The sequence below is a fragment of the Tribolium madens genome, unplaced genomic scaffold (genome assembly GCF_015345945.1).
Source record: "Tribolium madens isolate multiple individuals breed KSU strain unplaced genomic scaffold, Tmad_KSU_1.1 Scaffold_19;HRSCAF=116;Tcas5.2_LG9, whole genome shotgun sequence".
In the NCBI taxonomy this organism is placed as follows: domain Eukaryota; kingdom Metazoa; phylum Arthropoda; class Insecta; order Coleoptera; family Tenebrionidae; genus Tribolium; species Tribolium madens.
Genome location: NW_025400983.1, coordinates 10,531,221 through 10,549,556, shown reverse-complemented (window position 1 = coordinate 10,549,556; position 18,336 = coordinate 10,531,221). Strand labels below are relative to the sequence as shown.

The 18,336-nt window shown below is 30.3% G+C and overlaps 1 protein-coding gene across 1 annotated transcript in view; it reads left to right on the top strand.

The window, feature by feature from the left end:
- Positions 1 to 247: 247 nt before the first annotated feature.
- LOC123010640 (adenylate cyclase type 1-like) overlaps positions 248 to 18,336 on the top strand; it is a 19,129-nt gene continuing 1,040 nt past the window's right edge. The window contains exon 1 of the mRNA XM_044407700.1: positions 248 to 322. Within this exon, the coding sequence (XP_044263635.1) occupies positions 248 to 322 (75 nt within the window). The remainder of the gene's footprint in view (positions 323 to 18,336) is intronic.

Genomic DNA, 18,336 nt, shown 5'->3' with positions numbered 1-18,336 from the left:
TTATTGCGGTTCTCTAACTTTTTTATTTATGAATAGAGCAATGTTATTATGAATTCTTTCGACTCCTAATATTCTAACACTATTAAAAATTATATTGAACGTAATTTTACAAAACACTTGGTTTACAACAAAATAATTAAAACGGAAAAATCTACAAAATTCTTTGGCAAAATCTTAAATATTTGTGCATCAATAACACGACAAAAATTTTCAAACAGGTGTTACATCTAGTCATAAACGTATCAATATGGCAGTACCTAGTCGACATTATTCATGCTATATGGACGCCGAGGACGCTCAGTCGTCGTCGAACTCTTCCATAGTACGGACGCCGCGCGTATTCTGAAGCTTTCGCGTTCTCCAACAATGAACGAAGTTTCAAAAGTGTGTAAAATTTTCACACGAGTAGTGAAATTTGTGAAGATGTACAATTAAGGCACTTGTGGGTCATTTCCGATTTTTGCACAAGAGAAAGAGTTTCTTTGGAGAGGGAAAGACAGATTATGTAGGATTTTGGGTAATATGCAATTTATTATTAGTAAATAAGCAACTTATCTATTGACTATTTTCTACAAACTAATGCGAGATTTGAACCAATAGCGTTATTAATAGGGGACTAATTTAGACTTTATTTTTTTTTTAATGAACAATGCAGCAGTAATACAGATTTCCCATAGGACGTCTTGTGTATCGAAAATATCCGTTTCAATCAAAAAACGGTTGTTACGTTTGTTAAAATAAACTCATCAAAAGTTACATAAATGGAAAAAAGTGTAATAAACTGCGCCAATGGTTTGTTAGTATTTTTTGGCAAGATTCTCAAATTTCAACACTGTCACATTTTGAATCATTAAATTAAATAATTACTGCACACTGTGTATTAGCGATACTGTATACACTTAAAAAAATCATTTGTTGATGAACTCATCTTACTTCGAATTTTACAACGCTTTAAATTATTTTGCCTTCGCCTACTGCAGAAGATTTCTCTGTTCATAATTAATTACAACTTAAAACTCAAATATCTGTAATATAATAAAGAGTTAACGTGTTTGTACGTTTTTAATGAAGCCTAAATTATAATTTTATATTACTTCGACTGCTAGATAAAAAACTAAAATTCAGCTCTCCGACGAATGAAAATTTTTCAATTTGATGTTTCGATACAAAAACTTTAATTACTTGCAAAACACGCGAACGTACTTTGAAATAAATTTTTAATGAAATTAAATGAAATACACCCAATGGAGTGAATAAATTAAATGAATCAATTCCTTCCCGATTTATTTCCATTCAATTTGTGTTATTTGTTTTAATTTTTGAAAGAGTTTATACTTTCCATTAAAAGCTCGGCTTAGAGGCATGTTTTTTGTAAAATTGTGCGTAAGCTTTTTGTATTTTACTTCATAACTCTTATGATTATTAAGGAAAAGATTTAAATCTCGGCGAGGATATTTCAGGAACATCACCTGAAGTGAAATTGGAAAGTTTATCAGTGGAAGAACGTTGCAAAAAATATTTAGTTACAACTTTTGCTTTTAGCGAGAAATTTGATTGGTTAAGATTTATTATCATTAACTACAATAACTTTGTTTATAGCTCGATTTAAATTATCACCACCCACGTTGTTGCCATTTACCTGCCATTAAAGTCACGTCATACGATGTGATAATTATGTATGTCGTTATAGTAAAGCTCCTCCGTGTGGTTGAGTCAAATGTTAATTAAATGTTATAATAATTTACGATATAACTAACGTAGAAAACAAATAACTAAGAAACCAAAACTCTTTGATGTAAATTATAACATAGCAAGATCAACCGTTTTGCAGAGTAACACAAGTAAGAGAACAAAAAATATTGTGGCATTTTAAAGTAACACTCGTTTATATTAAAGTAAGTAAGTAAGCAAAAATCATGAAATTTTTTTGTCATTTCGGTATCAAAATAAAGTTCATCGTGGTCGTGGAAAGACCTTTTTCCGCCATAATCACATACAATACACCTAATTACGATAGGTCGAAAAATCAGACTTCATATAGTCATGTCATAGTCATTGGCCATTACCAGCCATAATAGTAAGTTTCTTTAAAAGTTATCCTTGTAATATTAAGTAATAACAAAGTTGTTTGCAGTACAGATAGATTGAAGCAAATAAAAATAAAATTCCCACCGTAGGGTCAGTAACTGCAGTATCTTTGTAAGTTTTAGCGTGTCTATCGTAAATAAAATTCGAATAGAAAACGATTCTCTTGTGACCATTAAAAGCAGCAACCTGAAATAACTCACTGATAATTTCCTTATCAGGTCGTAAAGATGTTTATCTCAATTTATGTTACATACACAACAGAGTTACAGTGATGTTTTTTCTTTTTTTAACTGAAGAAAAGCTACTAGTAATTGTAATGGAGCAAATCATTAATAATAAAAGTTTATTTAACGTCGTGAGAGATGCGACAGCATTAATTTATCCAAGTTGTTAATCGTCGCTTAACAATTATAAGATAAGCAACTGACTACAGCCATTTTCCATTTTCTTCTAATACAGTGTTTTACCAAAAAGGTTAAATTATTCAAATAACGCCCCCGTTATAAAAATAATACAAACCCCGAGTAAATTACAAATTTGCTTAAATTGGGAGTTCTCATCCTCGTATTTTAATCATTGAAATATACGGTGCGCCAGAACTCGCGCCCTAGAGATAAATACTATGTAAGGTAAGATACCAGGAACGTGAAAAAAAGTCTATATATAAAAATTTCGATGTTATGAGAGTTTAAATTTTGCACTTTGGCTCTATTTATTTCTGTTGGAATAGTATATTACATAACGAGCACGGAAAYTGGTAAATAACGCACAAGTGGTAAAGTTGCGCACGAGGCGTCAGCCGAGTGCAGGCAATCCTGCGAGTGCGTTAGAAACTTTCCTGCAAGTTTTGTACACTATTTTTCCTACGACCATAAATAATTTTTTTCTTACGAACATATATTTTTTTTCATAACGATTTATTTTTTATAATGGATACAAAAATACGTTGAATAACGATTTATTTTTTATAATAGATACAAAAAAAAATACGTTAAATGAAAAAATACAAAACAATTGAGTGTGAATTGTGCGTTAGATTTCTAACACACAGCGCGAAAACAAATCGCACAGGTTTCTGACCTCATACGATATTGCCAATTTTCGTGCATATGTAATTGTGTGTTATGATCTAGTTTCGTATATGGTCGTAGGAAAAAATTATTTCTCAAGTTTTTTTTTGCTACAGGCTATTAGAAGAGGAAACAAGGAAGCTGTATCCTAAATTGTAACTCTGTTTAATGTTATTTGTGGTCTTTGTTGGCAAAATTTTTATGAAAAAAAAACATATACAAGATCATCATTATCATTAAATAGACATAAAAGGTATCAAATGTCAAAAAATAAATGTCAAAATTTTTTGACAGATAAAATTAAAAAAAAAATTTTTCATGTTCCTGGTATCTTACCTTACATTTTTCTCTGGGGCGCGAGTTCTAGCGCACCTGTATGTACTTCGATTCAACTGTGAAGCGGTAACGTTTACCGTATTTTCGTGTTTATATCTCCAAAGTGCATTGTTTGTCTATGGAAAATTATGGGGCACACCTTCATCCCGGAACAAGACATCCAATAAATTTATTAATTCACTTCAGGCAACAAATTTAATCGCATTAATGCACAGCACGAGTGGATTAGTGCTTTTCAATGACAGTTTCAGAGCAAAACAAAGAATCGCAGGTATTTTGATGGTAAAAACCATAAGTAACTTAATAAAAAAAAGTGTAATATTTGCCTAATTTTCTTAATTGCGTCCATTTTTCGAACAGTAGTTCATTGGCAGTGTTGTTCTTTATGCACAGGCATGTATTTGGACTATTTGTCAGTGTTGAAAGCGTTTCCGGGAGCGTAAAATCGATCTATTTAATGCAAACTTAGCCTAATAATGCCTTAAATTCACTCATTTTTGTGCAGATTAGCTACGGATTATTTTCCTTCACAAACAAACTGTTTCCATTTATCTTATGTTCAAAGGTTTAGTCCGTATCCTTTACAGAGAGATTGCGTTTTTAATTTGCATGCCTTTCTGGCCATTAAACTTAATTACTCTCCATCGCACTTTATAGAATTCGACAATAGTGGACAGTTTCTGGCCCATAGCACATTTTTAATTATTCCATTTATGCAAAATTATGCTACGGAAAAATTAAGAAACAATTTTATTCATACAGCCGCCACCTGTGACCTACGCATAAATCAAACTGAAACTTCCATTGTGAAAAAACAGCCCCCGCTATCGATTTCGCTATAAAAAGAATTCTAAATATTAGCTCTTCGGAGAATTGCTCAAATAAAATTCATGTCTCATTGTAATTTGTATTGAATGCTTCGTTGAGATGGATTAACATTAAATTAATTTGATTCAATTGTTAATCATTTATTATTAAATCAATTTCACTTTTTGACACAATGTAAATACAGGCGAAATTATAAACCCTCCCGGTGTTAATTAATTGATCAATAAAGTAATGCACGCAAATTTGACTCATAAATTTGTTTAATTAAAACGAAGGTAATTTACCAGAATCAACTAATTTTCAATTCATAAATTCCAGGTAAGTATTCAGCGAGGGCGTATCACTGAATTGTTTTACTTTTTTTAACAATACCGTCGTAATTGCAAATGTTTTCACAATTTAATGCAAAATTTCCCCGATTTAATTAGCACGTTTCTAGATACTGGAAATGCAGTCTTATTTAGTTTCAACATTTATCCACTCGAGTGCATCCAACACAATGCAATAATTCTGTAAGCATTATTTGAAATTAATTTCAAAAACCAGTGAGTGAGTTAAATGTTAAATCCATCAATTTTTGTTAAATTTAACGATAGTTATCATAATTTCAAACAAAGCAAAGTTTGTTTTAAGTAACATAAACCTTGCAGTTGAAAGTTTTGTAGCATCTCAGTTTGATGAGAAAATGTATGAGCTCTGACTACAAGCAGAATATGCTGGCTGCAACCACACAGACACGCAGTGTTTGTTTCATGAAAAAAATATGAAATAAACGACTATTTCTCATTAGCGAAAGTAATAAATCACAAGAGTGTGAAATCACTGATTCATAAAAATTATGGACAATGTTTGTTTGGCACAAAATCAATTTTTGTATTCAATTACATCATTCTTTGTTTGAAATAAATTCAATATTAGTGTAAACAGATGAGAACTTGAGTAAATAATAAGGTAAACAACAGACTACTACTATTATTATTACCAAAACCACATGTTTGCATATGAACGCCTTCTCTTTCTTTGCAACGATTCGGTGGATGACCTACTTAGCAAAAGCACAATCTGCTTTCAGTCATGTACTTTTACTGCCTCTTTATTTGCTTTTGTTTTTAATTTTGTCCCCGCTTTTTTTTTGTTAAATACTTCTTCTAAAGTGTCTGAGGGACAATATAAAACTGTTTATTATAATACCTATTTTCATACATTAAGTATATGTTCAGAGCAGAAAAGTTGATGCCTAGTTTAAAATTAATTGAACTTGTCTGTTATTCGGTGATTAATAATTACATTAACTATATGAAATTATGTTCGTTTATTTCTGAAGGAATATTGATTGAAGTCCTATTAACTAAGACACTTTTGTCAAAAACCGTTCCATTTATTAAACAAATTCCGTGAAATTATGTATTACCTGGAATTCGAGCGCTAATCTCCGAAATCCAGACCAGAAGTAGATACATATTTCACGAAATCGCTTATAAATGTCATTGATGTTTGTTTGAATTGTTTTTCGGTTTGTGATTTACGACAGTTCTGTGTATGTGTACATTACACATCAAACGTGAATGCTTTGTGCGATGCGTGCCACCGCTCAACCCAATCTTGATCAAAAGAAGCTTTCGACGTTTTTTTCGGATAACCAGAACGGACATAGAAAGTACAAGCAGGCTCACGCTAACATGAACAAGAATTGCCACTTTGATAATACAAATGGCTCTCGTGGTGTTTCGATATAATCGTGTGGATATTTCATTTTCGAGTCAAAGTGGGCGAAATAATATAATATCTTTGTGAAACAGTGTGAGAAAGCGCAGCCGGCTGTTATGGTTGAAATTAAAATTAAAGTTTTTTTTATGAAACGGGAATTAAGCTCGTTATTCGAAGTTTGAGAATTTTCTACTGCGTATATTTTGATAAAAAACGAAAATAAAAAAATAAGACAGATCTTTGATAAATTTATTATTTATTTATTGAGAGAATTTAGGTCATTACTCTATTTTAATAATTCATGAGAAGTTGTATTTGGCTGCGAACGGAAATAACACTTCAACTGTAATTTATTGTGATAGAAATACAAACTATTTTGTTCCACAAACACAGAATTATTACTACTCGATATGATTGTTTTGAACTTAAAATTTAATTTAAAAATGACGAGGAAAAATTCTAAGAAACGGAAATGAAGTCGTAATAAAACAAAAACTATCTTTTTTATTTAATTGAGATGAAAAACAGAAATATAAATTCTTAATTACGTTTTCTATTTAGTTAAAATGCAATGAGTGGGTTTTTTAATCTGTTAGATGTTCTAATTTTCTTTTCACTTCAAAACAATTCAAAATAAAATCAGTTTAAATTTAGACTTCTATTTCATTACGTAATTAATCTGTAAATGTGGAAATTGCAATTTGAAACATATTATTTTTAGTTCAATCATAATCGGTTTGTTTTGGAATTTCTGCTATAAATATGTGGTGAGAAGTTTTTTTACACAATCAGTACTTTAGGAAATGTAATAACAACGAAATTAATTCATTTATAGGTAAGTTTTTTAACTATGTTTTAAATGAAATGAATTGTATTTGTTAATTTTTTAAGACAATTTCTTCATAGACCCCATGTCTAAAATTACCCTTCATTTAAATTAAAATGAAAGAAAAAACATTAATTCCAACTTTCAGCTCTTGATATGGTAAATTGAATTTAGCTTTATTTAATTAATTTGGAGGGATGTAAGAAAAATAATTTGTTGAAATATTTGACTTCATACTACTAATAATAACGTTAATAAACAATCAATTATTAATTATTGAATTATCTCTTAAAAATTAGGATTATTGTTATACTTGTTATATTATTTATATTTTCGATTTGAGTGATTTTAAAAGCATACTTAAATAATAATTAATAACAAACTGTATTTACAATGCATATTTCTTCTGTAAATAAATAGTAAATAAATAGTAAAGGTAAATTAAAAAGCTTTTAAAAACGCCTTCGCTATTTTGTTAGGTTTTGTTTAATTTTTTTTTAGAAATGCCGTTAATTACTGTTTATTATTTTGTTATCCATTTATTAACGTTTCGAAAAAAAACTACATTTTTTTTAGAAAATTTATGAAAATAAAACTATGTACTACTTTTTTAAACAATTTTTTTTCAATGCATTACAAAGTGTTGGTATGTATGTATTGRAATTTCTAGACTTTCTGTATGTTCTGGTTTGATGTTCGTAATCAATATAGCCACATAAGTGTCTATCTTAATATTATTAAAGCCCTGCTCTTAGTTTGTGTTAGTTATTGCAGCCCTAGACCTCTTTACTGGCCTCTAAAAGTGAACGCAATGCTCTAATAACAGCTTTTATAACTCCGGTACTTGACTACCCCTACCTATTATGTAACGTAACTCAAGAACATAAAATTAAAACACTACTGTAAATCACAAAAGCCCATCCTTGTAAAATCTCCCTAGTTGATTACCGTTTTTATTATTTTCCTCTTTTCTTTTTCTCTTTGAAAAATAAGAGAAGCTTTAAGGTATGATTTGTTAAACCCTATGCGATAACAACGGGGGCTAATGGAACAGCTTGTCATTTTAAAAAATGATTGTATTTGCAAGGTACACCGTGGTGTTATTGTGGAATTTCACCTCGGAAACATCGCTAAAATGGAGAGAAATTTATTGCTCGGACATCTATCACCAGCGGAGAGAACAGTTCGATGAATGGCAAATAATGATTAACAAGAAACGCGAGCAAAAGTTGCAATTATTGAGTGCTTTTSCCGCTTTCCGACTTTGTGAAACAAGCCATGAAATAAGATGCAAGGAACAAAACGACGAGAAAATAATGGCAGTTTTATTGATTAAATTAAATTTAAACAATAGGTTAATTATGCATGCACCAGAGCGTGACTTCCAATTATAAATTTTCGTTTTTTACAATCCGAGGAAGCGATTTGCTTTATTTGTGCTCACTAGAACGAATTGAAACCGCAACRGTTTGTCTGTTTCAAGCCACCGAAATGCTCCGAAACCTTGTATTAGATACAAAAGCAATTGATTGCTTTTCAGTACTTTTTTTTTTATCTAACTTTAATAATGTCGGAGACTTTTATTATAAAATTGGCGCAGTCACGCGAAGCAACACTGATTCTGCCCAAAAGACGCCAAAAATACTCTGAATTAGGATAGGAATTGATTGATCAAAAACCCATTTTTTCTCCTTATAAGCTTTTTATTAGATTTGCCATTCTATTACAGGACGACTCTCTTAAAATTCACGTAATTCTTTTTTTGATATTGAGACAACTTTTACTTGAGATTAAGTCGGAGCTTTTATCCCAGTATGTTTTTTTTTCATTAGGTATGAATTATTTTGCCCTCGTATTACCCAAATGAATTGGGTGAATTGTTTGATCTCCTTATTAGGAAATAAATTTTTGTATTACAAGGGAGTATAATTTTTTCTCCCAGAGGTGGAAGTTACTGCTCGAGACTCTACCCAGGAAAGAAAATACACTTTCCTCCAGTGTAATACATACAGTTTTTCCTACGATCCAACAAGTAAAACTTCAAAACTAGCAATTTCTCTTGATATCCCAGTTTTGCCGTTAAATCTAGCAGCACATTTTTTCGTTTCTATGGGGGAGGCCATTTTCCTTTCTGAAATTAGGGTGAAACAAGTTACTTCCTGTTAGGATCGTAGGAAAAAATATTTATTATTTGTTTTTAGGTAGATTAAATATAATAACACTGTTTTTTAATGATTAAATAAATAAATAAGTCAATAAATAAGTGCCTGAAACACACGAACTAAATTAAATCAAAACCAGTTTTCTATAAACTATTTTATTTAAAAAAAACTACTTCTGTATACAGGATGTTTCAGAACTCGCGTCCCAGAGAAAAATTTCAAGTAAGATAAGATGCCAGGAACATGGAAAAGTGTTTAAAAAATTCTCTGACAAAAAATTTTGAGATTTATTTTTTGACATTTGACATTTTTTGTGACTATTCAATGATACTAATAATCTTGTATATGCTTTTTTATAATTATTTAGTAAAAGTACAAACATTTTGCCAATAAAAGCCACAAATAACATTAAACAGAGTTACAATTTAGGATACAGCTTCCTTGTTTCCTCTTCTAATAGCCTGTAGCAGTAAAACTCGGAAAATTGTGTTTCCAACAGAAATAAATAGAGTCAAAGAGCAAAATTTAGACTCTCATAACTTCGAAATTTTTATGGATACGATTTTTTAAACATTTCTTCCATGTTCCTGGTATCTTATTTTACGTGGCATATTTGTCTAGGGCGCGAGTTCTGGCACATCCTGTATATCAGTTGTAGTTAATTTTCTATGTAGTGCTATAATCACAATTGTTTTTTAATATCTGAATTGTATTTTTTTGAAAATGCTAAAAAAAGTCCGATTTTCGAATTCTAAAACTTAATTTACTAATACAGAATTTAAAGTTTTGAAGAATATAAATTTTTGCTTTCAATAAAAAATGCATTTATATGTTTGATTTGATTATTTAAAAATAGAGTATTCATTCATCACCACGTAAATCCAAAATTAGCAACGCCTAACAAAATTTTGATTCAAAAAAGTTTTACAACTGTTCAAACAATTCGCACACAGAAAACACATTCAAGTTTAGCAAGAAAATTCGGAATAATGACAGCTGATGCTGACAGCCAGGCTAATGGCCGCCAACCCCAGCTTTATTACCAAGAATACAACTGTTGAACGGGAACTACAATCTTACATTTTTTATAGATTCTTGAAACGCTATAACATATGCTTGTAACGAAATCTGTCTTAGACATGATAAAAATAAATTATATTGCTTTGTAACTTAATAACTCAGATATAAGAATAAATTGAATTGAATAGAAAGAGGGGGCGTGAGTCGAGTGTGGGATGTCTAAATAAATTAATTTAACCATCAAATGCGTTTTGTGACGTTCTTATTTTTCGTAAAAATTCCAGTATAGATTTCTGAGACGAGAAAATAAATTTCGTGAAGAAAATAATATTATTTACAAATGAACGATCTCATTAAATTGTAACCGTTGAACGCCCACAGAATTGCAAATAACTCCCGAAGTCGAAAAAAATATCACCACAAATACTGCATGTACTATATTGCACAAGACGAGCTCAATCATTAATATCCTCCTCATCATCCTCATCATTTACATACAGGGTGTTCCGTTTTTATTGTTACAAATTTAAACAGGTGATAGAATATTCAATTTTAAGACAAAAGTTTCCTATGAACAGATATCAAAAAATGTTTTGTAATCGAACTACACCCCCTGAAAGAGATACATTTTTTAATGAAGTTTTCCCACTATTGAAGAATAGATAAAATTACAAAAATTGGTACAGCTGATAACCTGATAAACACCTGAACGAGTTCAAAGATTAGTTCTCGAAATTTTTAATCACGGCCCTCTTAAATAGTAAAACGAGTTTAATTTTTAGTTTTTATCCGCTTTATGGTCTGTAAAACAAATTGTAAACTAATTTTATTCACAAACTGTAAGTTGTATAGAAAAAGAGCAAGAGTCCTTTTTTTGTAAAAAAATATGGAATTTAGAATTCTGTGGCTGAAAGTTGCAAGAACCAACAGCCAAAATAGTTAGGGTACTAACTTTTTACCCTAAATCCCCCCAGTTTAGGACGCCCCTGAGTAAAAACATTTTATCTTTAAATTCGTTTGGATACATCCAAACCTTTATACATAAAGGTAATCAGTTGTACCCAATTTTGTAATTTTATTTACTATATGGTTTCTGAAATATTGGGAAAAATCCGTTAAAAGACTCAGCCCTTTGAGAGGATGTAACTCCATTGCGTAGCATTTTTTGATACATGTTCATAGGAAACTTTTGTCTTAAAATTGAATACTCTATCACCTGTTTAAATTTGTAACAATAAAAACGGAACAGCCTGTATGTAGTAAGTGTATACATTCGCAACGCTGCGATCCTCTTTAATTCGAATTTTCAATTGGAAAAGCGTTCCACGGAAATTTGTTTTTTTTTCCGACAAACACTAAGTCAGATAATGCTTTATTGGAACATTTAGTGAATTGCCCGTTTGTTTTCTTCCAAGTTTGGGATTTAAGTTAGATAGCGTATCGAGACGATATAGGTCACTATTACAAGAGAAAATTTTAAGCAGTTATCTCAACTTTAGACTCTAAGTAGAAAGAAGTAACTGCTTTCTAAGAACTCGTTTTACCCAAAAATAAGAGGTCTAGAGGATAATGTAACATGAAGAACATTAATTTGAAACAAATTATTATACCCAACAATTTTTCTATGCATAATAATTTCATCATTGTTTATTCATTACTTCATTATTGTTTCGGAAACAAAATTTTTTTAACTTTTGTCCAAGCCAATATTTTATTTTTATGTTTGTAATAACATTTTCCATTTAATTTTTCATTCACTTGAGGTGTGGGTTTAAAATGTTAAATTATTTTTTAATTTGAATAATTTTGAGATTGATTGTGGTTCAAACGATAAAAGTTACGAAAATTAAACACTCGTACTGACGCTGCTTTGATAAAAAAAATTCTAAAACACTTATACAGGGTGTTTCGAGCTCCACTATAGGGATCTCAGTTATTATAAGAGATACGAGATCGGTTAAATTATTGCAAAGTTGCACATTTTTATGCTGAACAATAATCTAAAAAAATTTAATGTGTTATTTTTAGTTTTTAAATTATTGGAAAAAAACGGAAATTTGTTATTTTCGTTTTAAAAGATGCTCGAATGCACCAGCTTTAAAATTTAGTTTGTTAATTAAAATTGTTGGCGTTTTTTCCAAAGCACTCATCGCAAAAACTCCTTTTCTTAATTTTGATCAGCATGTAAAATTTGATCATATTGTGTGATACATCGTTGTAATCAGAACAAGAAGACTWCTCAAAAATACAGAAATCAAATATTGTGTCCATAAGAAAATCCAAACTTGAGTGTTGTAACTCTGACATTAAAAGCGCTTTGTAAAATACAATGACAGATTTAAATTCCTTGTAAGAAACTGTTTTTAAAACGTCCTAGTTAAAAACGTCTAGGTCTTTTAGTTTGAAAAAAATAAAAACGAAAATAAYAAAWTTACATTTTATTCCAATAATTAAAAACCTAAAAATGACGTAGTATATTGTAGTATCGATATTAAAAAACAAGTTTTATAAGACCAGTCTTGAAGCACGAATTAAAGTTTAAAGAATGAGTGCCTCAAGYTCTTATGAGACGAGCTTTGTTTTAATTTGCTCTCTTTATTAAAACATCGCAKWTGATGTCGCGTTCTTTAATAATTAATAATTAAAAAATCAAAATGGAGGCAAATTACAAATATAACTATTATTTAGAGCTACAATTAGAATAGTACTACCTTTGCCCCAAATTATGGTATGCATTTGTATAATATATATTTTTGTAAACTATAATTTGGAACAGAGGTAGTATATTTTTATGTTTTTAATTGTAAATTTTGACAAAAACTTGAAATTTCCATTTTTGATTTTTTTAAACTTATTTTAATGCAGAATTTGATGTTTGAGAATCAGAATCTTGAATCTAATGAATAATTTCATATTATTTTTGCATTAACTTGAATCGTTTTTAATATTTTGAGCGATTGAAATCTAACTTTGCTAACCTTGTATACACATAGTTGAATAATTCATTAAATATTCAAATTCTCTTACTTTTGCCATCAGTGCATGTTCATAAAAAGCATGTTTTCTTAGCTTGACAAAGTATGTGTGCAAATAATTGGGTGATTTATTATTAATGTCCGTTAAAGAGGTTACTCAAGTCAATAACAAGTTTATTTACGTTGGAGGCAATTAATTATAGAAAAGTTTGGTAATTAATTAGATTTCCTCAAAGTTTCACTGCTCACTCACATGGCTGATTTCGATTGAAAATCGCGTGTGAACCTCAAGTGAGCGTTGCCAAATCCATCTGTTTATCTTGTAAACCATATATTGGTAGCAATGTTCAATTATTARGGCTTTTACAATGTCGATTTGGCAAATCCCATTGCGGCAACAGTTGGTGCATTTCAATTCGAGTTGAACAACTCCAGCTGCTCATCCCTTCGAATCGAAGTTCAAGAAATAGATTCTGGTAATATTGATGCAATGTTGCCTCGTGACTCAATAAGAAACTTGTTTTCTGTTTTCTTGGMATTCTTTAATTAACACAAAACCGGGGACTGGATTCAAGAAGTGTAAAGACTGGAATGCAAATACTTCAAGAGTGTAATTAGAAAATTTGCATCTGTGCTAATCCCTGTCATCGATTATTAATTCTGGGGAGTTATTGGAACGAGCTATAATCTTGTAATCAATCACGTTTAAGATTGCGCTGTGGAAATTTCATTGTGGTGAATCTATATGAAAAAGTCGCTGTAAACACATTGTAAACATAATATGCCCGAGGGTCGTGGTTGAATCAACTTGTTTATCGACCGATATTTTACAGCCAATAAAAGTATCCAATTATGTCACACATAAACACTGGCATAATAAAATATTACACTAAATTGTCTCCCACGCTGTAAAAGCAGATGACTAACATTTAATGGACTCGAGATGTTTTCTATCGAGGGTGCATTCAGCGAAAGCTCATTGGATTTTGGAACGGCAGAGGGACTCTGTTTTCCTTCAAATGTTGTTTATGCACATAGAAATTTTCAAATTAGATTACAAATCAATTATTTGCTTTCAATAGTCCAGACTATTAGGTGATAAYGACAATACAGAAACATTTTTAGAATTTAATAAAACCACTTATTTTCCGAGTTTATCTTCCTCCCACTTGAACTAAATTTATCTGAAAACTTTTACCAGATCCAAACTTAAAACAAAATAAGCCTTTGAGCTCCACATTCGTGTATATAAAATCTTTCCTTAAATCAGCTTGTAGTTATTTTCTACTTTTATAAAACATGAACACTATTTAAATTTATTTATAACTCGCTGGGGAAGAAATGGTAAGGGATGAGAGTTTATTTTGAATTCTTGCCGTTCGTGTTTTCTATAACAGCCACTCATAGTGGCAATATTACTGGGACAGCGTGTTGTACTTTGTTATTGCTACTTTAAAAAAAAATGAGTCAAAAAATTGAGCTAAACTAAAATATAAAGAGAAGGAAATTTGATTACAATATTTCTTAGATTGCAAAAAAAATGTGAAAGTGAAAGAAGATAAGAGTGTCTATAAAGCTTAATAATTTTTTTATTGATCGTTTAGAGCTTTACTTCAAGATTTAAATCAGTATATTTCTTTTACTATAGGAGCAAATTTAACCCTATAGGCCATTTTACACCCACTTCTCTTAATAGTATTTTGGGACTCATAATAGAAAGCGAGAGATAAAGCTGTCATAAAATTATGTTGCTGCTATTGGGAAATTTATACAGACTCCCTAAAAAGTTTTTCTTCACTGAAGTACATACAAAATTATAATACAAAAAAGTTAAAAGCTTAAATGAATATGCGATTACAGAATAAATTTAATCAAATCTGAGTGTTTTGTTTTATTTTAAAAAGTTTTTTGTATCACTCTGTACAAAAGAATCAAAATCAAATGGAATTTGCAATGAAATTATAGTTATTTATTCGACGAGTTTGAGTGTAAATCGGACGCTTTATTTTACGAGAGGATTATTAAACGAGTTTATCAACCACGAGGTGGAAAAAATGAACCGATTTACACAAAGACGAATTGAATACAATATTTTATTCTTCGAATCGCCTAACACTAGTAATAACACACGTGTGCCATTCAAAATTTTACTCAACATTTTAAGTTATTTTAAATGGTTCTGAAGTTATGAATTTTTCTGTGGGTTTATGCACGACGCAATTTTGACACATAAATTGACATAAGTCAAAAACTATTACAGATAAGTCTAATTCAAAAATGCAACAAACARTTGAAGATTATTATTTTAAAAAACAAAACCTAGTTGTGTATCTTATTTTGGGACATTCTGTATTAAATAAATATATTTTTGAAATGTGATTCGTTATCGGACCTACTATTTAAAAAAAAATCAAGTCGGCAGCTTGGATAGAAAAAAAGTTATATAGCACCCTTGGGTCACCCTGTATATAAAATCAATGTGTAAAAACTTAATGAGACTGAACCAGACGAGTTTTTGCTCATTCATTTTATATTCGCGTCGATTTTTGAATAAATAGGTTTTGTGAATAAATAGGTTACAATACATTACAAGTATTTTCATTAATTAAATTTAATTATTAATAAATACGTATAATCTGTCTTTTCTGCATATTTGCATTTTTACCATGTGTGATAAGTAATTCATATTTTTTTTCCAATCCAATGCACAAAATGAGGCAAATTATATCGGTGATTTAATTCACAAAAATAGTGAATATGGTGGTGTATCCTTCAATAGATAACTGGAGTAAGGTCGCTAGTTTCAAAACTGATTGAGTTGAACATAATAAAAAATATTTTTTGCGCAATCACGAACGTTAAGGACTTACCGATCTTTTACCGATCTCTAATTTACCATTCTCGATGCTTAATAATTTTGAAAAAACTTCTATGATGAGGTAAGTTTTTTTGCAATTTCCTAAAACCGTGCAAACGTAATGACTAACAAAGTGCTAGGCATAAATTTTCTCTCTAAATTGGCTCTTTTGTAATGTCACCCGGAATCGTTTAACATTTGGGCGCAACAGCAAAGACATTTACGATTTGACAGCCTATTACGAGACTACAATCATTCATAGATCCCTATTTTAACTTTATTATACAGGAGAAATCAAGGGTAAACCAGATATCCCATTTCTTGAAATTTTTATTTAAAGATCAAAATTCCTAATTGTCTTGTTTTAATATTTAATTTAATTTAAATGATTTTGTGTCATTAGCTTTCCGACGTTGTTCACACCCTAAACCCTGTCATAATCTCGCCAAAACAAACTATTTACTTTGATTAAAAATTCGGGATGTGTCTGGAATAAATGAACATTCCCATTAGGGGGATCCCACCCAATGTCTTTGACCGATAGCATGCATATCCCAGGGTCCAACGACACTAACCCACCTTTATCGTAGTTAATTTTGAAATTGAAACTAAACGCATTAGCTCACAAATGCTTTGTCTGCAAGCAGTTTAATGCTTTCGAGCAACTAATACCATTATCAACATCAAAAGATTGAAAAGGTGGCGTTACAAAGATGAATTTTTCAACCTAAACCAGGTTAGAGGATGATTTGACGAAAGCCGCGCTTTGCACTATAACTATGTAATTGGGTTGTAAGAAATTTAGTGCTCGTCAGGCCGTAGCAGCTTGAAACCACAAATATTTTATTTCAGCTCCGGTACACAGGACTGAAAATTAAATATCAGCCCTAAAGCCGGGTCACCTTGTGCCAGCTGCGTATTTATGGATTCCTATTTGGCGCAGATGCTATTCACAATTGCCACAAGAGTTGATGGTGCTTAAAAAATATTATAAATACGAGCTTTTGGCGCTGACGTTGGCCGAAAAGCTCAGGTAATTGATGGTCGTGGAAGTAGTTTTATCGTCTCAGCACAATTCCATTCGAAAAAGCTTCGACTTGTCATTTTAAGACAAAATTTGTCAACGTGTTGAGGTTGAATTTCACGCGTGAAAGACGTCGATGACAAGTCCGAGGATTTGATCAAGCGTTATAAAAGTATTTTGTTTTTTTGTACTGATTCGAGTTTAATGGACGCGGTTTTTCGTTTGCAAAATGTCACCGAAATGTGGTGCGGATTCAGATTTAAAAAATCAGTTGACGGAGTAGTTTCCAACATGATACAATGGATGAGTAAAATACCGACTCCATTATTGTTTGGTTAAAATCAATTGTCCATTGCAAAAAGCCAAACCTTAAATTTTATGGTGATCATTATTTTTGATAAATGGAATAAAATTAATGGTCCACGTGAAATTAAATTTCAAACAAATGGGCTAAACTATCGTTAAGTAGGAGTAATTATAGGGTTTTGTTTAAAATTTAAATTTAAATTATAACATTACGGTGGTATATTCTAGAGGTCCCGAGAAATACTACAACATTCCAACAAACATTAATTTTTATTACTTTAATTATAATATAGTATTTTTAGTAGTATTTATATTATTTTATTCAGAATAACTAATGTAATATGACAACCATTTAAAGGTTGGAAAACACATTATTAAATCTCGTGAGCAGTAATATCATTTTATCCCTTGGGCGGTAATATGCAGGTTTGCCAACGTTAAGATTACAAAATTACTCAGAATTTTTTTTTAATTGTCAAGTTACGCATAATATTTTGCTAAATTAGTATTCAATTGCTTCTGTAGCAGTATCTCTTACTTCTGGAGGAGTACACTGCTCCATTTGAACAATTTTAATATCAGATTCACACATTATTTCAATATCATTTGTTTATAAAAAACTTCTGTAATGTTTAGTGCATTTTTTCATTGATTAATGTGAGAAGAATGTTACAAATTTATAAAAATATGCGCTAATTAATTTTTTATTTTTAATAATTGGTTTATTAATGTCATATTTTTTAACGCACTTTTTGTCACTAAAGAGTATTTTCGTATGTTCCAATATCTTGTATATGGTGGTTTTGAAAAAATAGATAAAAATTTTACAGATTACACAAAGAACGAAAAAGTGTTTTGAGACTTTTTTCGTAATTTTGAACAAATATGAAGTTTACATATTTGTATTTTGTAAAAAATAGTTTTTTCTTTTTTTTTGTGCAAAAATGTGCTAAAAATATCACGGCTATTTAAAATAAGTCAATATCACGAAATAAAATAAAAATATACCAATAAAAAGACAGTTATTACCTATAACTTGCGAAGCAAAATAGGTGGTTTATATGTTTTGCTTATTTACTGAAAAAAATCTTTACGAAAATGATAATTTTGTATTTGTCTCTTGTAAATTAGTCTACC